Below are 24,454 nucleotides of genomic sequence, written 5' to 3' on the forward strand. Positions count from 1 at the left end.
TTATGAAATAGCTCATTATTCCTTACTATATAACGCATTCATTGTTCACAAGAGCACCAGTAACATACAAGCATCAAAATCCAGGATGTTGCAATGCCTGCATATAAATAAATCAACAAATAAAACATTGTAGAAGAGTTTTGGGGGAAGAGCTAAGAAAAGATAGGGGCGGAGTCTGAATGAGTCGATAGATTCGGACCCAAGACTCGGAAGGAACTACGAAGTAGCTGAGGTGGGAAGAATGCCTGCCGGTTTAGTGCAGCTCCGGCATTGGATGGGCAAGGATACGATCTGCGGAGGTAAGTAGAGGTGTCTTTGTACCGGTTGGGTTGGAGAATGTATAAGTAAAGTTAAGGGAAGGAGACAGAAGATAAGGGTGGAAGTGGGAGGTAGAAAACAAGGATAAAGGGAGGAAATAGAAGGATGAAACGGAGGGATGGGAAGAGAAGTGAGGGAGATGGAAATTCTTTCGTAGTTTTTCATATATACTTAACTTGTATTAACGCGTACATTGAATAAGTGAAATGTTATAGTTATTTTAATGGGCACAATATCTTACGGAGATACTGGCGTAGTTATAGAATGTACGTACTAACTACTCATTTACCACCCTCCCCATTGATAAACGGGTATCCTTTCCTCATCCTCCCACCTCCCCATCACTTGCCACAGCTGCTATATACTGCTACTGTATTTTGTGCGTCATCACTAGTCACCTTCGGTTGTCCTAATGTCTTGTATCACCGTAGGTATTAAACTTGCATCACCCAAGTGTCCTCCACCTATGAACTAACTTGGCCACTGTTAAGGCACCTGAATAACAATCGGTCAACCAGCCATGTGTTTCAGTGGTGCTCATAACACATTTTTCTGCAGCATGTTGGTCGTGGAGCGCGCTCGTGGCCGTGGGATGGGCTCAACGCAGTGAAGTCCACTAGTGGTGAAGACGCTGGAAGGTCACGACGCTGGAAGGAGTTTTGTGACCTGCGTGTAATAATTACCACCTTGACGAATCATTAGTGTTGAGGTAAGTTTATTCGTATAAATATACGATTTTTAGGCTTTCATATTATATTTTACCTTTGTTTTTACAGTGTTGCAATTGTGTAGGGTATTAGCTAGGGTTTCATATTTTCAACTTTAATACTGCGTATTTGTTTTTAAGTGTTGCGCATTTCTGTACTTTATTAGTTTCCTAATTCTACCTTAATAATGCTTACATGTTTTCAGTATTGCTGCGTATGTGTATAACATTAGGTTTTCATAATTTACCATCAATATCGATTACCTATGCTTTCAATAGTGTTGCGTTTTTGTAGTGTGGTTTCATATTTTCAACCTTAATACTGCTTACTTGTTTTCAATAGTATACATAATTATGTGAAGTATATATGTTAGGGTTTTTAAATAAATGCAAAAAGGTGAAAAGTGATAAAATTATTGGATGAGGCGAGTGGGCAAGTGTGCGAGATGAGTTAAAGTAAAGATCGGAAGTTGATTCTGAAAGACGAGTGAACGATAACAATACAGATAATAAGTTCAAAATAGTTACTCATGAATTACCAGCACTAGTTGAAAGGTTGGAAGATGCATGTCAAGGCAATAATTTTGGCGCTGCTTCGAACAAAGGATAACCGGCGATTATCCTTTTCGCTTAAATACATCCACCCCCCTTAGTGCCATACTACCCATTGTAATACTTTCCTACCCTGCTTCTGCTCTGTACACATCAAATGATCATTGTTCTATTAATTTTCATTCCTCTACTTTCCAGTGCTAACCTCCACTCCTCTAATTTCCTGTTCCTTCTATTGTCTCGCCTACCAAAGCCACATGCCCCTAGGTGTCCCTTCCACCTCTTCCATCAGTGTCAAATACAAAGTTGAAGAGGAAGGGCACATTGTAGTACCTGATGCAGGCCCACCTTCACTATAAAACTGTGTGTAGTACCTGCCCCACAGCTCGCTCATGTCTTAGTATTTCTGTACATTTCCTTCACCAGTCTTGCATATTTTTCAGTACCTTTCTCGCTCTCAAACATCTCCACAGCTCTTTCCTTGGCATTCTGTCATAGGCCTTCTTTGTCTATAAATACCACATGAAGTTCTTTGTCTTTCTCTATACTTTTCTGCCATTGGTCTCAAAATGATTATTAGGTTCATTGTTCCTCTGAGACATAAATCCTTTTTTCTTATACTCACCAGCTATAATTTTATTTCAAACTCGACTTCATATTAAACAGTTTATATATGGTATGTTCCAGGTGTGGTATGACTGCAACAATGTAGACCACAAAAGTGAACTATTGAGTTATGTTGCATTTCAATGTTTATAGTGGTGTGTGAATGAGTAGGTGCATCTGGTGAGGTGGAGTAGCAATATATTATTCCATAACAGGCTTAGAAAATCTGCTATCTCCCTCTGTATCTTAGTTGACTTGTGTTTAAAAGTCCTTTAAAGTTGTGATGATTGCCTATCGTCAGATACAAATTCTACAAATGTATCCTTTATGCAATGGCACCTTCCCATGTGTTGCTACAGAGTATTAAAGAAAAAAATAGCATCTAGGGGGTACTCCTTGTATCTTAGTTCTCTTCCATCTTAATGTGGTGGGACTGTTGCTGTAGCTGGAGAACTGATGGGGAGAGTACAATGAATGCAAGCTGCTTAGTGTTTACTGATGAACTGGAGCACTGCTTCCAGGGTGATGCTACCATAACTAGCATCCATCTCTCTGGCCCTTTCATTCGGGAGAAGGGAGCTAATGGTGGCCGAGTTGAATTTCTTGGTGATAATAGTTACTGAAAGTTGTCAGGGGGACAATAGATGTCTAGTATCAATGAGATGGGGTGACTGGGATTAGTCAGGGTGTGGAAAAGAAATGGAGATTGAAGAGTAACCTTCAATGAAATGTGAACAGACTGCTGGAGCATGTCAGAAAAAGGATAAAGATAATGAATGAAAGGTTTATTAAGGCATGCTGATTTTTGTCACTGCTGTCTCCTTGGAGGGATTTCTTAAACACATGTAAGATATACATAAATATCCTTTAATCATTATAATTATTTATTTTGATATAGAATTAAATCTTTCACCTATCAATACATCTATCAATATGACATGTTCCTAAGAATCCTTAAGGGATGTAGTTGACAGAAATTTCATTCCTCTCCACACGTGCTTCAATATTTTAATATTCCTCTTGGCCCTTTCTCATACGCTACAACTTTCTATCCTCCCTCTGCACTACTTGTATATATATTGTTGCATATACATCTGACATTGCTTGTGTACTACAACTTTGTCCTCCTATTGCATTGCTTGTTATATGCCGTTTCAACCACAGCATCTGCCATACCATGTATACTACAGTTTTTTGTCCTCCCATTCATTGCATGCTGTACAGTTTGTTGTTACATCCATAGCTTGGTCATTCAACTTGCTGCCATTCGGAATGTGGCTTTCAACATTGTGTTGGACCCCTTCAGTTCTTGAGGCCTTTATTGCGAAGGTCTCAGAGGTGGAGGTTAGTTTTGTGAGAGCATCTCAGGCCTGCAAGCCAAGTTCTGTGAGAGGATCTCGGTACCTGATGGAGGGTTGTGTCCCATCATGACCTTACCTAGTAAGGCAATGGAGGAGCTCGATGGCTTTTTGCAGCTTCCCTTATTTAATTGTTCTCTGCATGATGAATTTGTCGTGTATTTGCCAGATAAAGGGAGGTACAGAGAGAGGTGGCCAGCATACATACTCGTACATATGCAGGAGACAGCTTTGTGAACTAGCAGTGACAACAATGTTACAGAAGTATCTTTGATTACAGGTGCATACTAGGAGGAGGAATGACTGGTGAGAGAAATAAAAATTATATTCCACATTGTTGTTCCCCTTATTTCCCCACTACCACAAAATATAAAGATTTTTATATATAGGTTTTATTGTGTAGAAAAGATGGAAGCACAACAAAATATTTAACTATTTTTAGTGAAAAGGGGGGGTAAGGTGCACTGTTCATGGTTAAAAAGATGGAAATAATTTGCATAAAAAAGGGGGGGGGAGGAGGCAGCACAGCTCCTCTGCAAATCTTCCAAAATTTTTTGGATGTAAACTGTTTCCCACCCCATGTTTTTTTAGGCAAGAATAGTTGTTACTTTTTATTAAAAAACCCAACCCACACTGCACCACTTTCCTCATGGTAATAATAACTGCACTTTACCCTTTTTTTTTCTCTGCCTCCATTATAATCTTGGAGGTTCTAACTAAATAAAAGTGTGATGGGTATGTTTGGCCAGTAGTTAGGCTGATGTAGTGTGGCATTGCGATCAAAAGAAAGCTGTAGAGCAGTCTCCATTGCTTGTATCTTTGCAGAAGCTTGACCATACAGCTTTTGCATTTCTCTACTTCTTATAACATCTGGATGTTCCTGAAAAGGGAAATTTGCATTATCATCAAAGTAATCAATCCATACAGTAAGAATCTGTTTTATGGTGACATGTGCCTTACCATTAACTAAGAACACTACTAAAATCCACAGAAAATTATCACTGCAGAAACAAATCCAAAAGTACTTCTACTTCCCCCAAAACAATGATTAAGAGTGAATATTCATTAACTACTGTATTTCTTACTTTGGGTTCTAATGCCTTTTCTGTGGTTGATGCAGCTGTCTGTGTGGCCTCCTGGTTCTTCTTAACCTTTGCAACCTTCCACTCCTCCCGATGCTTCTTGCTTTGTTCCAAAAATAGAAGGAAATCTTCATTGACCTCCATGTCTTCATTGGTGTCTTGAATGTGCATACCCTGCCTCATTTGGGAGTACAGGCATTCTGTGTCACTTTGGTTCCCTGGATTATTACTCAACTTCTGATTTCTATTTCTTCTGTTGCTCTTCTGTCGTCTCTGGGATTTTCTCAAACGTTTTTCTCTTCTTGACATGCGTGATGGTTGCAGTGATTGCTGTTTATGATGATGTGGCCCACTTTGCTGTAAATATGAAAATCTATTGTGAGGCATGCAGTTAGCAAGATCACAAGAGCAATTAGCATGAAAACAGCACTAGAAGATAAGATGCAACACTACAGCAATGAGAATGAGGCTAAAGAGTCAGAGGACTGAGAGGAGTTGATAAGATGAAAAGTTTTTTTATTTCACCCAGTCTAAAGTAGTGGTATGAGTGGAACCTCCACATACATGCGAAGCATACTCCATACATGGATGGATAAGGTCCTTGTTCAGAGTTAGCAGCTGGTGGGGATGAGAAACCTGGTGAACATGACTCTGAACACCTAACTTCACAGAAGCTGTTTTAACTAGAGACGAGATATGAATTTTCTTACTTGTATTATAAGTAAAGGACAGACTAAGGATGTTCAGTGAAGAAAAAGACAGTTGAATGTCACTGAAGAAGAGGGGATAGTTGTCTGAAAGGTTGTCTCAAGTTGATATATGGAGGAATTGACTTTTTTGAAGCATTGAACAATACTAAGTTTGGTCTGCTCTGCCCCAATAGGAAATCTTAGAGAAATCATAAGTCAAGTGTTCTGTGGCTTCCCTATGTGAACTGTTTACTTCCTGAAGGGTTGGACGTCTATGAAAAGGTGTGGAAAAGTGCAGGGTAGCATCAACATCATAGGAGTGGATAGAACAAGAAGTTTGGTTAACAAGATTATTGATGAATAATAGGAAGAGTGGGTGACAGGACAGAACCCTAAAGAACACCACTGTTAATAGATTTATGAGAATGCAATATAATGGTCATAAAGGAAACTTGAGATGAAGTTACAGAGAAGTATAGAAATCATAGGATGGTAGTTTGGAAATCAAAGCTTTGTGCCAGACTCTATCAAAAGCTTTTGATATATATTTAAGGCAAGAGCAAAAGTTTCACCAAAATCTCTAAAAGAGGATGACCAATAGTCAGTAGGGAAAGGCAGATCACCAGTAGAGCAGCCTTGATGGAACCCATACTGGTGATCAGATAAAAGGTTGTGAGATATTTAAAAATCTTCCTGTTGAGGATAGATTAAAAAATTTTAGAGAGGCAGGAAATTAAAGCAATAGGACAGTAGTCGGAGGGATTAGAACAGTCGCCCTTCTTCGGAACAGGCTGAATGTAAGAAAACTTACAGCAAGAAGGAAAGGTAAATGTTGACAGACAGAGTTGAAAGAGTTTGAGTAGACATGGTGCAAGCATGGAGGCACAGTTTTGGAGAACAATAGGAGGGACCCCATCAGGTCCATAAGCCTTCTGAGAGTTTAGGCCAGTGAAGGCATGAAAAACATCACTGCAAAGGATTTTAATGGGTAGCATGAAATAATCAGAGGGTGGAGGAGATGGAGGAACAAGACCTGAATTATCCAAGGTAGAATTTTTAGCAAAGGTTTGAGCAAAGAGTTCAGCTTTAGAAATAGGAGAGATGGCAGTGGTGCCATCAGGTTGAAATAAAGGAGGGAAAGCTGAAGAAGCAAAGTTATTGGAAATGTTTTTGGCTAGGTGCCATAAGTCATGAGTGGAGTTAGATGTTGAAAGATTGACACTTCCTATTAATATAGGAGTTTTTGGCTAGTTGGAGAACAGACTTGGGATGATTCCGGGCAGAAATATAAAGTGCACAAGATTCAGGTGATGGACGGTTCAAGTACCCTTTGTGGACCACCTCTCTATAATGTATAGCAACAGAACAGGCTGTGGTACACCGAGGTTTGGAAGGTTTAGGGTTGAAAGAAAGAGTGAGAAATGTATGCCAACATGCCAGACACTATCACCTCTGTTATGTGTTCAGCAGACAGAGACACGGAAGTGGTAATCATGCCAAGGAAAATCAGCATAATACCTCCTTAGGCCCCCCTATTAGCAGAGGCAAAATGCCAAAGGCACACCTCTTTGGGGGATCCTGAAGAGGGATTAGAGCAATAGGACAAGGTATAGACATGAGATTATGATTGAAGGAGCCCAATGGAGAAGATACAGTAATAGCATAAGCAGGAGGATTAGAGGATTGCTCACCAAGCTACTTAGGGCTGCTCTAGCTTGACTTGCAACATGTCCAGCTCTGCTGACAGCATCCCGATGTGCTTTACTCATCAGCATGTTGTACTGTTGCCAGAAGGGAGCAAAGCAGCTGTCACTGTACCATGGCGATGCATGCTGTTCCATGTTTTTGGTGCACATCTGAAAAAAATGAAAATTTAATTTTTTTTTTCAAACATAATACATGTTGATGTAAATTTGAACAAGATTCATAAGCATCTCCCAGAACATACTATTTCAAAGCACTGATTTCCTGCCTATACAATACAAGGCTAAGTCCGAGGATAAAATAAACAATTTAATTTTGGACTAGCTAAAATATACAGTTTTGATATATAGGAAAAGTTATCATATAGTTCATTACCTTATAGTTCAAATATGTAATGATGTCTATCAGAACTGAATAGTTTAACGTCGAAATACATATAAAGGAATATAGCTTTATGAAAATTTAACTCTGTAATGGAAAAAAAGTAAGTTTTCAGAATTGTAGGCGCCTTCTTTCATGCCATTTCGTTCACTGATATTGACTCGAGTCTCCATGAGAATAAAATTACAAACTGACCCCACTCAAGAGATTTTCGGACAACATTATCTCACTGTCAGCAGCACTGGCGAGCAACTCTAGTTTAGATAATCATCTGCACCCAGTTCTCACATTACAAACTCTTTTATGCTCTACAATCAGAGTAGTGTTAATGCTGCAAGTCGCTATTACTTAGATGACAAACTGAAATAAACTAGAACAACCAGTTATCAACTCACTCACCACTGACCCCTGTGAATCTTTCCTCAGCCTCCTCTCAACAAGTAAACATGATTTTCTGTCCTCAGTAAGAGAGAACTCGTTATTTGAAGGGTGTCTAAGCTAAACAGTCTTTCATTCAGCTCTATATTCTCTGTTCTCTTATCTCGACTACTTTAAACTGGTTCTCGTGTAAATTATTGGGGAGTTTCAATGCATTTATTGTAGTGATTGTGTGAGTTTAGGGGGCAAACCAAGAGAGGCGAGACTGAGGTGGTTTGGGCGTAGGATGAGTGAGGAGGATGCTGGAGGTGGATCTAACCGGCAGGAGAGGGGGATGAAGACCTGAGAGAATGTTTATGGATGCAGTGAAAGTAGGCATGCTTGTGAAATGGGTGTGGCTGAGGAAGGCGCAGAAGGCTTTGGAGAAAGTTGATCTGCTGGGGCGACAATGGTAGCATGCAAAAATGCTACATGTCCTACCTTGGAGCATCATGGAGACACTGAAAAACTTTGAAGGTGGGATAACTTGGCTGCGAGGAGTTCTTAACTGGGGTCGAACCTCTATCAGGACACAAGGAAAGGAAGCCAGTTTGATAACTTTACTAATCAATTCAAGGCAATTACTGGCAGGGCCTCAGTGGATGCTGATCTGGTAATGATTATGCTATTGCTGTATTCGTTTAATTTAACAGTCCGGAGAAACTATCATTTTCGTCTTCCAAAATTATTTTATAAAGAACAGGATTAAAAAATACACCTAGTCTCTCTCTCTCTCTCTCTCTCTCTCTCTCTCTCTCTCTCTCTCTCTCTCTGGTATGAAGCAACAATCTTCATAGTAATGATGCAATTTCAGTAAGCTCACATTTTTCATCAAACTGATCTTCCGCCAAGTTTTTGGATGTCATTACTGCGATTCTTACTTTATATTATAGCTACCTGCCCCAGTTGTCCAGTGATACTGGGCCTACAAGAATGAGTCCGTAATGCCTAGTTTTGCTCCTCAGGACTCCCGCCAACGCTAACTGCAGCAAGTCGAATCAGTTGTTGCTTTATCAAGGCTTCAGGCTTAGGGAAGGAATTTAAAGATATTTCCATCTACTAGCTAAAGAGTACTCTCAGGCGAGAACACTGGTTACCAAGTGAACTTGTCACACCCAATTCACTTGTTATATCCAGTTCATTTGCATTCCTACAGCATATTATCTTCTATCCAATTATCTCACGAATTCCTTAGGCTCAAAACTTATATCCATCTGGTATCATTATATAGTTCACTTGATTATGAACACTTCAACATCCTAAAATGTAGTTACGTCATTACATCGTTCCCCACCTTAATAAATCTTAAGAAGTCGTTATGTAGTTCTTTTTCACACAGAACCATGACTACCTAATTCTTATAGGTAGTAACGAGCTAACAACCCCTAATTATCTAACTATCTAACATATACACCTAACATATACACAAATTAACCAAGATTACTTAGTATCCACTAATTCTTTAACCTTTCTATACATTTGAAAAAAAAAAAAAAAAAAAAAAAACATATACAACCTGATCAGGCCGTGCTGCCATGTGGTCAGGCGCCGGTGGTCAGCCGGTCGAGGCAGGTGCAGGAGTCGGGGAGCGAGTGACGAATGGCAACCCTGACAAAGTAAATGCAGGAGTGGTTTTCAAGAGCTAAGCCTCTACTTTATACATTTAGCTCTTCAACAGCCTTTGGGTTTCATGATAAGAGTACCTCAAACTGCTACTCCCCTTGTTTTCATAATATACACTGTCACTGTTTATACCGGCAGCATGTGAAACGCCGCAGTCTTTTTTTTTTTTTTTTTATATGTGACAGTGCAGCATTAACAAGAAGACTCACCTTCATCTAGTCTGAATACTGTACGGGTGCGGAAGCTTCATGGTTTTGCGTATTGTCACTAAAGCTGTGCCGAGAGAGCACTAGTCACCAGTGAAGAGCACCCACTTTCTACCTCCGTCGTGTCTCGTGGGGAACTGCCTACCAAACCCCAGCCAGTGTGAAGCGAGCGAAGTCGAAACTCCGAACAGCTTCATTGGTGGCTATCAGTTTCCCCATCATACCAATACTTATTTGGAGGCTCTATTATTGAAGAGCGCTCTATGAAAGTTGATGTAACTTACTGTGTCAGTGCAAAAAGTCTGCTGTACAGTTGATATGCCAGAAAAAGCCAAAGCAATGTCAGGAAAATATACTTGAATCGCTATATAAAAAGTTACAAATGTGGAATACTTGGTTACATTGGCTGCAGTTCATCTTCAGTGATTGTCAACTGTCGGGGCAGTCAAAGAGCCTCCCTTGATGTCACAATGTGTAATTAGTACATCATTCTGGCCACCGACCTACGCGGAGTGAAAACATCACACTCCCGAGGTGGCCGAGGGTGGGTGGAGGGCCTGGTGGCTGTGCTGTGGTGGTATTATAGTAATCATAATAGTAATAATGGTGTTGTTGAAACGCCGCAGTTCGGTTTGAATCGTATTTATGTCTACAAACTAGTACATTCTATAATAATTGAATATATGTTATATATGCAAAACACATAATGCTAGGTGCACATTTTAAATAAATCAATAAATTAAACTTTAAACATTTCATCTTTAGAAACTAAACCATTTTTGTCTTCCTATAAATCCAACAGAAACTGAAAAAAGCTTCTATTGGCATAAATCAACACTTCACATGGAATGCTGAAAGCACTGAAAGCTCCATGGGGAGATTGTAGTGAAAAACAGGGCCGCCCTCTATCGAAATGTAAGACCAAGGCACTTGAAACACTGGACGTTTACCAAGGCGACCCTTCCGGTTAGTGCTGTTGACAACTGCTTTAAATTTTGTGTGGAAAGTTTGTGTTTCACCCCCAGCCCAGGTGGTACCAGCCGTGGTGAACTGTGGTGCGGCCCATGTTGGCACCAGGCTGAGGCTTGTGGTGAGGCAGCCAGCGTGGCACCTTGTAGGCTGCTCTGTACAGGGGGTGGGGAAGCATGGGTGGGAAGCGGAGGGAGGGAGGGAAAGCACCAAGTGATGGGGCATAGGGGTCCACAAACTTTATACTTGATAATTTTGCCTTCGGTTTGGTCTTGTGTTCCTGCTGTTGCAGTATATCCCCACAGAACCAGTGCTTCGTAAAACACCAGAAAGTTTATCATTCCATCCAGTCCTGAGCCCGGCGGGGCGCTGTGTGCCGTCTGGGCAGGGGTCAGGACTGAATCGTTCAATTGCCTCGACAAAGATGCCGAGAGAATGGACATCAATAGCATCATCAACGGGTACAACAAGCCTGTAGTGAACTGGGAGAGAACATGTAACACCAAATCAAACATGGAATAGCTCTGATTCATAACTATGGAATACTTTAACCACGGTCCCCTGACTCAGTGACTCATCGACATCTGTTGATGCCGACCCTGTCAGATGGACCTCATTACAAACTAGCTTCTGGAAGCAAACACTTAACTGTTCTTTTACATTCTAAGGTATGGACTAGACTGGAAAAAAAACATTGGTTTGGTTGCTGCTAACCCGTACACAGGTCAGCTGGGGTTAGTGGAAAATAAAGAAAGAAGCAGAAATACCAGGAAAAAAATGTTTTGGATTTCATAAGATAATTATGAAATGTTTACAATCCCTTTAAAAACCTCAAAATTTGATTTAAGAAAATATAGCATTAAAAGACTTAAGTTCACAATCAATAGAGAAACAATCCTTATACAAAAGCAATCACATCACTACCCATTTCTAAGGTGCCTAATTTGATGTTTCTGGTACGGGTCTGCGGGAGCTGTGACCTGCTGGTGCGGCGGCGGGCGGGCACCAGCTGCTGCAGCCTAGTCTGACTCACACAAACTACATTATGGAATGTAATAAAAACGCCTAAATGGAAGTACCAGACGATTAACACGGTTGTACATTTAGCACCAAAGTTTTGGTTTGAAAAGCATTATTACCATGATGTCTTATGTAATGTCTATGGCGTATGGAATAGCATACAATAGCAAATACCAAAAACAAATAAAGTAAAAAATGACATGAGCATAATAGACTGCCAGAGACAATACACTGCCAACTAGCTCTGCATGTTCACACAACTGTACTGACAAAGAACACTGAACTGTACTGAGGGCGGTATAGAGCCTTCCCTACACTGAGGCCAGGGCTGCGACGCTGCGCCACGGAGCGGGGCTACACCACCACGACTACACCAACAAAAATCCACTTGTGACTTCTGCTAATACATTTGTTTGACAATATAACTGTCCATGTGTCTTTTGGTTTCGTAATTATAAACAACTTGCATTAGTGGAGGAAGCTTTGAGATAGATAGGTTGCTTCTATCTACAAAGCCTCAAGAACAGAAATCCCAACACCATATTGGTTAGTAAATTTGTTAGTCGAGTAGAATGCACTACAGAAGAGGAAAAGGTTAGTCAGATCTGAGCAGTCTCGAGATCACTTTGATATTCATACTTTGGGTCAGGTTTCTCAACATAGTTAACTGATTATGCTTTGGTCTGCATCACAACAGACCAGAGATTCATTCATGTGACTAGATCTCACATACGATGTCTTCTTGCAGTCAATCTTAGTTTACGACCACCACAAAGCAAGGCCACTTTGGTTTGTCTTATGCTCGCAGGTAACTCGCCTAACACAGGTGGTTGTGAGCAAGTGTCTGTGACTTGGGGTATTGCCTTCTTGTGGTGAGAGGGGGGCGGCGCGGGCGCAGTAGGACACTGACGTTCTCTTGTGGTGTGGGACTGGCAGCATCCATACAGGGTTCCGCTACCTGCAGCCAGCTGAGGCCCCGGCCAGTGTGTGTGCCCCCGGGGCCAGACTATGGAGTGTATGGGCTTGACTGTGTGGTTGGCTATTATAACTTGGTAACTGGGAACCACCATCAACAACTATCCTACATGCATGACTTAAAACTAGGAGCCTTACTTGAGAATCAGTGCAAAAAATCAAAATAATCAGATCAAATAAACTAGGACCTGGATAGCTAGCATGTGACTAGGAGACTCGTGCATGCAACACAGTGCATGACTTGAGAAGTGTGGTGCAGTTAGGAGGGGGGAGGCGCCCCCAGTGGCGAGGGTAATGGGTGGCCCCAACCCTGGCGAGGGAGAGGCCTGGAACATGGTGGCCCAGGGCCCTGGGAGGGTGTCGGGGCCGAGGCAGCACGCCCGGGCGGGCTCACATGGCCGCGAGTTCACATGACATCCTCTGGCTCGAGGAACCAAACAAACAAGGGAAACAGAAGTAAACTATATACAAATTGGGTACACTGGGCTGTCGGAAAGATCTCATCATTGTTACTGGAAGGCATGGAAAGGCACAAATGCTTTGTCTCATAGATATTCACAATAAATCAAGGCTACAACATTTGGACAAAATTTGAGACATGCACCTTCAATATTTGTATCATGATAATAATAAAAGAATGCCCATATAACAGTCCTCCATCTTAGCCTTCTCTGAACATGTCTTCCTCTGATAGTCCAGCCTTAGGCCGCTCACTCACTGGTATGTACAGAATCTCTATCTTCTAGGTGTTGCAGCCGAAGTGGCAGCTGAGGTTGCTGCAGCCGGTGGTGTTGCAGCTGAGGTGACAGCTGAGGTTGCTGGTGTTGCAGCTGAGGTTACTGCAGCTAAAGGTGCTGCAGATGAGGTTGCTGCAACTGAGGTTACTGCAGTTGAGGTTGTTACAGCTGTTGCAGCTGTAACTGAGGTGATAGCAGAGGTTGCTGCAGGTAAGTCTGCAGCTGAGAAAGGGGGAGCGGTTGGCGCGGCCGCCGAGGCCGGGTGTCGCCCGACCGGGGCGGGACGTCACCGCTACTCCAACTGCTCCAGGAACGTCGGAGACTTGAAGTACTCGGGCACCTGCTCGTCCAGACGCGCGATGATCTTGTAGATCGCCTTCTTCCAAGACTGTTCCTGGTCCTTCTGCTCCTGGATGGCCTTGAAGAATTCCCGCAGCGTCTGTTCGACAACGTACCTGAAGTGCTCGGGGATCTGCTGACAAATTCACTTAATTAGTTCTGGGATTACGGGAGAGGGATCGCTTGCATCTTAAACTTTGTGTGAACAAGAGTGTAAGACTGGCAACTGCAGTGAATACCAAACATAACTTATTGAACCACAATATTAAGTCAGGCCCGCTTTTAGTACAATCAAAATTAATACCTCAAGGTGGTTGTTGCGGTTGTAATGGAGATTTAAGGCGCGGATGATCTCCGATTCAAATGTGACGGAGATGTCGTCCGCATTCTTAATTCCTTCGCTCAAGCTTTGTCTCGCGTACTTCTCCATCTGGATGTAGTAAAACTCCCTGCGGGGAAAGAAAACGTCAGTTAGATTATGGGGAACAAAGCTAAAGAAAATCCTGAAATAATTTGACAAATAAAATATATTTGCTACATACACATAATATTTCCTAAATCACCTGACAGCGCGAATCTTAAGTCTTGAGCAACACAACTCCCACATGAACTTAAATAAGCCTCACAGTCTGCCTCACTAAACGTGTCACTGGCTCGTACGAGTAATGTGTGGCGTGAGAGATGTGGAAACTTCAATGATGATGAAAGAGAGCTTGGTGACGACTAATGCCGATGAAGAGAATGAGAGAGAGTGAGAGATGAAAAAAAAAAAAAGCTCAGTGACGATTACAATGAACATGAATATGGTAAAGGAGACTGAGAGGTGAAAAAAGAGAGCTCGGTCGGTGAGGGAGATGAGGGAGACTGAGAGACGAGCTAGAGTACAATATACTGAGTTGTAACCAGTACGAATAATCAAATTGTCGCGTACAAATACTAAGCGAGGTGACATGTCACATATTTCTGCATGACAGTGGAGCCGCGGCACACCCTGGATGGCAAGGGAAGGAGGGCGGTGGATGGAGATGCGGGACCCGTATGTCAGTAGAGTATCAATATGTATACACAACGGTACGAGGCGCCTAGACCTTACGAATGTGTGCACGGGAATACTAAGACCAAAAGGACATAGTGAGGGTAAAAATGACAGGAAATAGTGATGTATTAAGGTTGAAGAAGAGAAGCAAGGAGAGGAACGCGCATGATGGATGGAAGAATGAGGTTAAGAGAAAACGAAAGGAAAGAAAACAGGACGACTGGGACCCACATCACCATTACAGCCATTCATCAATTACAGCAACAGTTTACTGATAGCGCCACATACAGAGTCTTATACGCCATCGTCTTCCCGCACGCTTAGGCACACGAGTAAGTCTTTTCCTAATCGTTGCATCAGTTTTCCTAGAGTTTATTCTCCTTAGAAACACTTAAACAGAAGTAAATAAATTGAAGTACTTTAGTATCTAGCACATTCAGTTTATTGAGATTCGTTCTCCTTATGAGGTAAATACGACACAATCTTCAAGTCAACACTCCCCACAGTTAGGCAGAAAAATGGGTCAATTGGAGCATTTTTACATCCGGCGCATTCAATTTACTAAGGTTCGTTCTTCTTCAACAATTATCTTCCCTCACACCGGAGCAGAAGAATCAGTTGGAATATTTTTTTGCATCTGACGCATTCCGAGGTTCGCTCTCCTTCTTAAGTGACCAATACCAGTTTGCCGTCGGGGTGCGGGGGCTGCTTCCTTCCCACGGCGGCATGCAGGACTCGAGGGTCGCCCACGTGGCCTTCATTCCAGACGGCCAGGTGGAGGCGCCTCGCTCACACATCACCGCACGCACTGTACACACTTAGGTTTCTCATCAGTTGCATTTTTAAGCTTAGATCACAAGGTCAATCACTCCAGTAATCTTTGAGGTGTTAAGGTTAAGCTGTGTGTGGTTCAGGTTAGGTTTAATCTGGTAATCTTGCTTAATGTTTCCTAATATATCCCATCCAGAAATAACGCAGTTGACTGTTCTTCGTGTTTCAGAAAATATACGAAGTGGTGACCGAGATAACTAGGCATCATGAAGTCAACTTTTTGTTCTAATTCGCATTTAAAGTGAAATTCGACAACGGAGAAACTATAGAGCACTGTTACGTGGAACTGAATAAGAACACAAAGGAAGGAAAAACTAACAACATCAGCAGCCCTACTGGTCCTGACGAAGCTGCTGTGATAAGTTAAAATACCTAACCTAAATCAAATGCCATAGAACACAGTACATACGAAAACAATAGTAAATTAAACGCACATTTAACCACAACGCAAGTCTCTAATCCTGCACCATTCCTCAAGACGCCAATAAACATGTTAGTCGCTGAAGTAAACGAACGCGGCTGAGCGAATATTCTGAGAAGCTCAATGAAGACAGAAAAATACCTGACGACATACTGGCGACGTGAGCCTCGTCTGCGTGCAACTCGAACGCTAAAGCCGCTACGTGTGTGGACGGGGCGGGAGAGGATTTCAGGGTGACATAAATGAGCTTCGTGATATTATCTGCCGCAAAGTTTGTCACATACCCTCGTGAGAGAGAGAGAGAGAGAGAGAGAGAGAGAGAGAGAGAGAGAGAGAGAGAGAGAGAGAGAGAGAGAGAGAGAGAGAGAGAGAGAGAGAGGAGTCGAGTAATGCCCACATTTTATTCATACCATGAAGAACAGGTTTCGTGTGCAAAGTTGTGTAAAATTCCACAACCTGATCCGGTCACAACTGATCCATAAGCGCTTACAACCACGTAGTCTTCCTAATACAACTCCACTAACAACTAACCTCTAAACACCTACACTTCTGCCACCTAATCATCACCTAACACAACTAAGAACCATTATAGACTCTAAAATCCTCCTTAACAACCATTCCTTCCTCTAACCACCGTAACTATGAAGAAGCAGGATGATCTGTGCCCGGCTGAGCGTTCCCCATAACTTCCCATGCAGCTTCCAGTCCTCCATCGCACTTAGCCCTCCCAGTTCCTTGCCAGTTCATTCTCCCAGCCTTCACATTTCTCAAGGCAGTGAGTTAAGTTAATAGCACGAATTTATAACCCACTGCCAGCCTCCATTTGTCGGCGTGGCTGTCTAGACGCTGGCAGGGAATAAAACTAGGGTGATAGATGACCCACAGTTAACCCACAATCATACACTTTTCCTTCCGCCTCTCTCGGGAAAGATAAACTCCGTAGCTCGGCCTGGATCAAGTCGGAGCCCCCCCTGGAACGAGCGTGTTATCTTCAAGGCCTCCGCTAAAAGTCTCCCGCGACAACGAGATGAAGTAAAAATGTGAGGACAGAACCGCGGCGCCAGCAGAAGTGTCTCGGTGTTGGTAAGCATGGTAGCAGCAGCAGCAGCATCTCCTCGGCGTGGCCCCAAAAATATGTGTTAATTAAGCTAACGAGGCCACAGATAAGGTCGGAGATGCCGCGACTAAACCCCCAAACGACTCCTCGGAGGGCAATTTAGGCCATATAAATCTAATGCCAACTTGAATGTGAAATGTGGCAAGTCAGCGTTAATGAGGAGTAAGAAATCTCCGAGGCCCGATAAGACCGCCTCTGGATTTGGTCACAGACAGCACCGCTAACAAGCTCTACTCCACCTAATGTCTGCTTGTCTTAATGAATATTTACCGCGGAGTGCCTTGTTCCCTAATGACTCCGGGGCTGCCGGCTGCTGCCCTCGACGTGGTCCAGGTGATTACGTGACCTAGGATACCAAAGGGGGGCGAAGGAGGGAGGGAATGCAAGGCTGGAAGGAGCGCGGAAAGGTTACGGTGGGGGATGAGGAAGGGAAAGTTATGCATGTTTGTTTGCTGGTCCCATCTTTTCTTTCTTCCCTCTTCCTCCTTTCTCTTTCTTCCCTCGGCAATCTAACCACTTTCCTCTCCCTCTCCCAGTACTGGTTGTTGTAATCTGGTGGTAGTTTGAGTGTAAAACGAAGACTTTTGGAAGTGTATGTATTAGATGAGTTGAAATGAAGTGCTTTGTAAAATGCATTGTCTTGAGTGCATACTGCGCACCTCTCTCTCTCTCTCTCTCTCTCTCTCTCTCTCTCTCTCTCTCTCTCTCTCTCTCTCTCAGAACCTGCCGATTGCAGCCATCAATCAATCACATACGGAAGAAGACCAATGAAAACACAATATCAGATAAGAAAAAAAAAATCACTGGACGCAAAGGAAAAAAATAAAAAACCGAAAAAAAAGGGAGAGAGACGAAAAAAAGATCGAAGTTTGCCGTATGGCTTGACAAACCGGCGGGAGTAGAAGGGTTGTGAGATCTCGAGACGCTCCCTGCCGCTGCCTGGAGTACGATAATTACCCCACACACACTTAGGCCGCCCTGACCTGCTGCGTACGGTAACCCACCAACCACACGCATCCTCCTACTTACCGTACACCTACTCAACTCACTTTCGTGGATTTACCAACAAGAAAAAAGACCCCAGTGACCCTCAGTCTTGCTTCGTGTGGGCGTAACGCGAGGAGGCAGAGGCGGAGGCGACACAGAAGCGACAAGCGTAACGTACCGATTCAAAAATAACGTTCGGCAACTTAACGAATGAAACCCCCCTTGAGAGATCCTCCTGGGAGAGTGAAGACGGGAAAGAAAGAGGAGCAGGGAGGAGAGGAAGATAGGGATAATGAGGAAGAAAGAGAATAAATAAAAAGAGGGGAAAGACAAAGGGATCAGGCACTAATGAGGCCAGGGCGTTACACACTGCTGGGGGAGAGGGGAGAGGTAAGCTGGGGAGAGGAATCACGGGTTATCACCACCAGTTAGCAGGACGAAGATGACGATGCTTGGAGAGAGAGAGAGAGAGAGAGAGAGAGAGAGAGAGAGAGAGAGAGAGAGAGAGAGAGAGAGAGAGAGAGAGAGAGAGAGAGAGACTGCAAGAGGTCAGATGATCTAAATGAGGTAGATCCTGGTGGGGAAAAAAAAAAAAAAAAACTTTAGGTGTTGATATCAAGACACACACAGAGAGAGAGAGAAAAAAAAAAAGATGGAAAATGAAGCAATCCGAAAGAAGTACTACTCACACAAAAATAGATTAGCGGGGGGAAAAAAAGTTATAGTAGTTATTTATAAATGAATTCTTTGTAGCATCTGCAAGGTGCGCACCGCGGCTGTACGCCAAGTAGTGTTTACTTGCATTTCAACGCATCTGTAAACGCCACAACCTCCGTTTTCTATTCGCAACCCAACAGGAATTAAAGAAAACTTAAAGTGAGGTGTTAAGAAAGTTACGGAAACTACGTTATTACTATTATCATCATTACTACAACGTATTATTCCTAAATTTCTCTATATATCCTTACATTACCTAGTATAACGCCTTCATGAAGCAAAAGCGCATCATGTAACCAAAAAAAACACGCACATAAACTTGGCATCGAATCCTGCACGGCCATTTCATTCATTAATCACGCAAGTCCCACACAAACTTCCGTACACCGAGAGGAGAAACACGAAAAAGAAAATGTATGCAGAAGGTAAGAACGATAGAAGCAAGCAAAGTAGACCCGCATGTGGATAAGCGGGAGGATGTGGGTGTGGGCGGGACGGGCGGGCGGGAGGGTGGGCGGGTGTTGGTCGAGGGAGGAGTACGTGGATAAACAGACGAAGAGATTAAACAAGAACGGATGACGAGCTACATTACTTAGGCCGATGGTGGCACGTGCAGGGGGGAGAGAGAGAGAGAGAGGCGGGAGCTGGTGGCGGTGGTGGAAGAGTGGAGGGAATGAAGTGGTGGAGGGAGGAGGAAAGCTGAGTGGAGTGCGTAGGCGGAGGAATGCACTGACTAGGCAAGGAAGGTGGATGGGCACACACTAACTGACTGACACACACACACACACACACACACACACACACACACACACACACACACACACACACACAAGATGCACAAGAAAGTTTGGAGCATTTTTTCGAAAGTGACGAAATAACTTCCACTATAGACAGGTGGATGAGAGAGAGAGAGAGAGAGAGAGAGAGAGAGAGAGAGAGAGAGGAGAGAGAGAGAGAGAGAGAGAGAGAGAGAGAGAGAGAGAGAGAGAGAGAAGAAATCAATCCAGAGGAGCACATCTCCCCCCAGTCTTTTGTACACTCAACTTCCTCCAGGGTGAAGGAGCCTCCGCCTCAAGGGCCAGCCAAGACGCTCCCTCCCTGCCTCCCTCCCGCGCCCCCGCCCCTCCTCCTGCATCCCTGCCTCTTACCACTGCATTCAGGGTTGCCACGTGCGTCTTCCAACCCTGACTGTGTGTTTGTTTACCTCCGTGTGTGTGTGGGTGTGTGTATATGCTAGTGTGTGTGTGTGTGTGTGTGTGTGTGTGTGTGTGTGTGTGTGTGTGTGTAATGAGGGGATAATTAGTGCATACTCATTCCTAAGATGCATCCACTCGCTCCTCGTCTCCCCTCAGCCTCTAACTAACCTTTCTCAAGCATCATCATCACCACCATCACCACCACCACCAGCATCATCTCGCCCACCACCCAAATTTCCATCTTCTTTCCGTCACATTTTTTCCCTCCTGTACTTTAAGGCGCGGACTCCCTAACCGCCCCCTTTCCTGTTCTACTTCTCTCCTCCACCCGCCCTTCCTCCCCCACGCTCTTCTCTTCTCCCTAATCAGGCTCTCACCGGGACTCCCCCTCCACACAGACCCCTGGGCCCACACCCCGGTCTTACTGCATATCCCACACGCTGCTGCACATCAAAGAACTCTATAATAAGATAGACTTACATACTAAACGCGGCCCGCCACACCGCAAGCAGTTCTCTCTCCCTCCAAGAGCAGCGCCTGTCACTGTCCCCCCACTGTCATTTTTTCTCCTTAATTTTTTTCGTTCTTTTCCTCCCTGCTTTCTTCTTCCCCCACTGCAGCTCTCCCCACAGCCAGCGCTTCTCTCCCTCATCACTCAATCCACTCAGCTTCTTCCTGCCTTCCAGTCCTCCAAGGCGACACTCTTTCCTTCCTTCCAGTCTTCCAGCGCAGATGTCACAGTTCCGGCTCGTGTTCTGAAGCACTTTTTTGGCTTTAGGATTGTTTCAAAAGGTGGCGATTAGTCTGGTTCTCATAGTTTTGCTCTGTTGACGGCGTGGAATCCCCGTTAAGTTATCAGAAAATGGAACAGTCTCGAAAAATGACTAATTTCTACTGCAGACTGTTGAGAGATATTGAGATGAGGCGCCGAAATGTTTGTAGGAATACGGATTAGTGTCTTTCGTAAGCGGGACGTAAACTTTTTTTTTTTCCTTTTAATGTAACGAAGGAGTTGGGTGAGAAATTATAACTTGCATTCTTCACTACCATAATGTTAAGCGGCGTAAATCAATCAGAACTTCCCGATGGAAACTACGCTTTTTTTTTATCCTTTTCATTTGGAGGATGAGTTTTTGAAGTTCAAGAAAATTTATCTTTATATGCCATCTTTCAAGTGTCAGCCGGATATTTTTCTTTGTTGGAATTTTACGATAGAAAGAGAATCATGGATATTTTCGTGTATACAAAAAGCTATGTATATATTTTTCAGCGATGAATGGTAAGGAAAACAGTTAACTTGGTACTTAATACTTGGTTACGTATTTCTTAAAAGAGGAGAGGAGGAGGAGAGAGAAGAGAAGAAGGAAGAAGAGGAAGAATTGTATAGGAGGAGTAGGAGAAAGAGGAGAGAACTACGCTGGAAGAGGAAGAAAAGGAGAAAGAGGAAAGAACTGTCCAGGAGAAGGAGGAGGAGGAGGAGAGAATTACCCAGGAGGAGTAGAAGGAATAGGAAAGAACTACCCACTTACAAGGAATCGCAGTCCGTGGCGAGAGACAACAGGAGAGGGCGAGGAGAATGCCCAGGGCGAGATGAATTTTACGTGGAAACAAAAGAAAATGAAAAGAAAAAAAAAAAAAAAAAAAAAGAAAAGAGAAAAAAAAAAGTAGCAGTCGTCCTACACCACAGCCTACGCCTACTTGCCCATGGGATTAGACGTAATTAGTACAGGCTGACACACACTAATCGGCACGGCAAAGACTCCGGGCAGCAGCCAGTCAGCCAGTCATGCCGGAGACGCCGGTGAATTTTAAGCGACGGGAGCGAACTTCGAACTGGAGTGAATAAAGAAAAAAGGTGCCGAAGAGGAAGATGGAAGCCTGTGAAATGTAACAATAAAACACACACACAGAGAGAGAGAGAGAGAGAGGAGAGAGAGGAGAGAGAGAGAGAGAGAGAGAGAGGAGAGAGAGAGAGAGAGAGAGGAGAGAGAGAGAGAAGAGAGAGAGAAAACCATTACAACAATGATAACAAGAAATGAGTTGCAAGAGCTTTAAGTGTAATTACTCAGGGTTTTTAAGGGTATTTTTAATGTTCTAGCGACAGATTAGTAAGATTTCTATATTAATAACAGTAGAAACACTCTTGAGAACCCGGCTTATTATTTCTGTGGCCTTCGAAAATTGCCGCGGTGAGAGAGCGAAACGTTTCAGAACACGAGCCTCAGTCAGCCACATCCGACCCTTTCCGAGGCGGTCACGGAGGTCAGACCTTTGGCTTCCCTCACACCTGCCTCCACCAAACGGTAAAGGTCAATGTAGACTGTGACCTTATGCTCTGAGGGAGGGATGAGTGTTACTAATATTTTCTTCTCTCTCTCTCTCTTTCTCTCTTGGTATCGCGTATGTATTGATTGATTTAGGTTGATATGTAGACTGATAAACACACCCACACACACACACACATCCTACTACACCATCAAACCCCCCCACCCACCCACACACATATCCACCCACACCCACACACACACACACACGCACACACACACATACGTACACTCTAGGTGGGCGTTTTCTGCCTTAATCAGCTCTGATAAGAGCGCTGGGGAGATAAGGGGGTCGCGCGCCACTTGACATGTCCTTGCTGCACCCTAGATTGAGTTTTGCTCATTCTGCCCCGCCGAGAGTTCGTCCTCACACACTTCTTAATTAAGGCTCGTCCAGGAACTACAGGCGGAGACTATACTGAGCTGGAGGGCTTGAGTCAACTGGGTAACCTTATGGGGATTTGCATCAAGTATTATTCTTCCTATCTCCTATATACCCTTAAAATTTAATTGACTCTTAGCATTATTCTCCCGACCTCCTATAAATCCCCGTGACTCAAAACTTATCTGATACCAGGGGAAGAGAGAAGAGTCATAAAAACTTCAAGAATAAATGGAAGGGAAAAGTGATGCGAGATATAGTGACTCTGAGTATAATGATTTAAGGATTTATTCTGCAATGTTGTAAGGGAAGGATTTTCTAATGAACACATCGACCATTATTTATCAAGCACACGGGTTTTAAAGAGCTTGACGGCCATGAAAACGACAACAACAACGACGAAATTTATCACTCACACTGGAAACACACACACAGGAAGGATGTCTAAAAACGTACAACGACGACAAAAACAACAGCTACATTACTTATCAAGCACACTAAAATAACTACAACTACAACCCTAAAAAGAACACAGCAACAACAACTACAACGATAACTACAACATTATTCATCGAGCACACTGAAGCACACACAAGCGACGCAACACTCTTATCACTTCATCCTTTACACCCCATCCTTCTGCTCCTCGTCGCGCCTCTCAACAGCTCCTCTCTACGGCACGTTTTCCCGGAACATGAATGAGGGAGGTAAACAAGAAGACATCCGGGAGAAGGTATACTCACTGCTTGCTTCTCCTCCTCCTCCTCCTCCTCTACCCCCATCCGGTGTACTCCTGTAAGCTGCCCCGCACACCTGTGATACCTGCGGACTCTTAACGCAACACCTGGCTCGGTATGGTGCCGCTAAGGTTCTCCCCGGTAATCGTCATCCACGCAAAGGTAAAGTTTAAGTAAAGGTGTTGGAAAGTTTAATACGAAGGTTATTTCTTAACTTGAATTTGACGTAACGGAGTATAAATCAACGAGAGATAAATAAAGTTCTTGATTTATATACGTTCGTTGATTGCTGTATAAGTAGAGGTACTGTTCAATTCAAAAGAGGATCACGGAGACTTCTGAAGCGTAGTATATGGAGAGAATGATGATGAATTAAGTAACGTACGGTGTGAAGTAATGAACGAGGAATAAGAACAATGAATAACGAAGAAATAAGGGCTAGGAAAAATAGTAATGAGAGAAGATGAGCAACATCCGGTGAAAAATGATGTCAAAGATTCCAGTAACTTCATTTCAAAATATAACGCTTCGCTTGTTGTTCCTCCCTTTGTTTTATTAACTGATAGATCTAGCTGTAGTGTAGTAATGATTTATGGCAGCAGCTTCACTATACATTAATGAAGAAAGGCGTCACCACACATATAATACCAGGCAAAAGATCGATGAGTAATGGATGACAGCAGGGAAAATATAACAAGGAAAAGAAAAATGTCACAAGAAGGAAAAAAATAAATTAAAGGTCACGGAAATTAGCGATATAAAAAACGATGAAAATTAAGAACGTAAAACAAAAGAAGACATTCACACGCACGCGAATCAAACCGAACAGAAACAAAAGACGAACGTGGAAAAATAAAGAAACGAGGGGAAAGGAAAGGGAAGGGAAGGGAAGGGAAGGGAAGGGGAGGGAAGGGAAGGGGAGGGAAGAGAGGACACAGAAACAATAATAAGATGTGAGATAATGAAATACCAAAGATAATAACAACAAACAGAAGAAAGAAAAAAAATAGCAATTATCAACAGC

The 24,454-nt window shown here is 43.2% G+C and overlaps 2 protein-coding genes and 1 long non-coding RNA gene across 8 annotated transcripts in view; 1 reads left to right on the top strand and 2 right to left on the bottom strand.

Annotated features, from left to right (window-relative positions):
* Positions 1-159: 159 nt before the first annotated feature.
* On the top strand, positions 160-3,874 carry LOC135109246 (uncharacterized). The gene is made up of 3 exons (XR_010272617.1): positions 160-299; positions 877-1,027; positions 3,426-3,874. It is a non-coding gene; the product is annotated as an uncharacterized LOC135109246 (long non-coding RNA).
* On the bottom strand, positions 2,953-9,793 carry LOC135109245 (gem-associated protein 8-like). Of its 6 annotated transcripts, none has more exons than XM_064020498.1 (5): positions 9,646-9,790; positions 9,330-9,421; positions 7,003-7,167; positions 4,626-4,979; positions 2,953-4,420 (listed from the first exon to the last, which is right to left on the bottom strand). In XM_064020498.1, the coding sequence occupies exons 2-5, from the start codon at positions 9,348-9,350 to the stop codon at positions 4,253-4,255; spliced, it is 708 nt and encodes a 235-aa protein (XP_063876568.1). In that variant the 5' UTR covers positions 9,351-9,421; positions 9,646-9,790; the 3' UTR covers positions 2,953-4,252. The 6 variants fall into 6 exon arrangements, with proteins under 6 accessions (XP_063876568.1, XP_063876566.1, XP_063876569.1 ...); XM_064020496.1 differs by having other exon boundaries at positions 9,327-9,421; XM_064020499.1 differs by lacking the exon at positions 9,330-9,421 and having other exon boundaries at positions 9,646-9,793.
* Positions 9,794-10,268: 475 nt separating this feature from the next.
* Positions 10,269-24,454, bottom strand: part of LOC135109244 (homeobox protein prospero-like) — a 267,558-nt gene continuing 253,372 nt past the window's right edge. Inside the window, 2 exon segments of the mRNA XM_064020495.1 lie at positions 10,269-13,818; positions 13,987-14,131. Of these exon segments, the coding sequence (XP_063876565.1) occupies positions 13,636-13,818; positions 13,987-14,131 (328 nt within the window). The 3' untranslated portion in view covers positions 10,269-13,635.

Source organism: Scylla paramamosain, chromosome 18, assembly GCF_035594125.1.
Source record: "Scylla paramamosain isolate STU-SP2022 chromosome 18, ASM3559412v1, whole genome shotgun sequence".
NCBI classification, from domain to species: Eukaryota; Metazoa; Arthropoda; class Malacostraca; order Decapoda; family Portunidae; genus Scylla; species Scylla paramamosain.

Excerpts from the sequence above, each read along its gene's own strand:
- LOC135109245 (XM_064020496.1), bottom strand. The coding sequence starts at position 9,350 with ATGGCAGCACGGCCTGATCAGGTT. Across the intron at positions 4,980-7,002 it reads GAGCAGCCCTAAGTAGCTTG|CAAAGTGGGCCACATCATCA; the intron begins GTGAGCAATCCT and ends TCATATTTACAG. Across the intron at positions 4,421-4,625 it reads AAAAGGCATTAGAACCCAAA|GAACATCCAGATGTTATAAG; the intron begins GTAAGAAATACA and ends TTCCCTTTTCAG.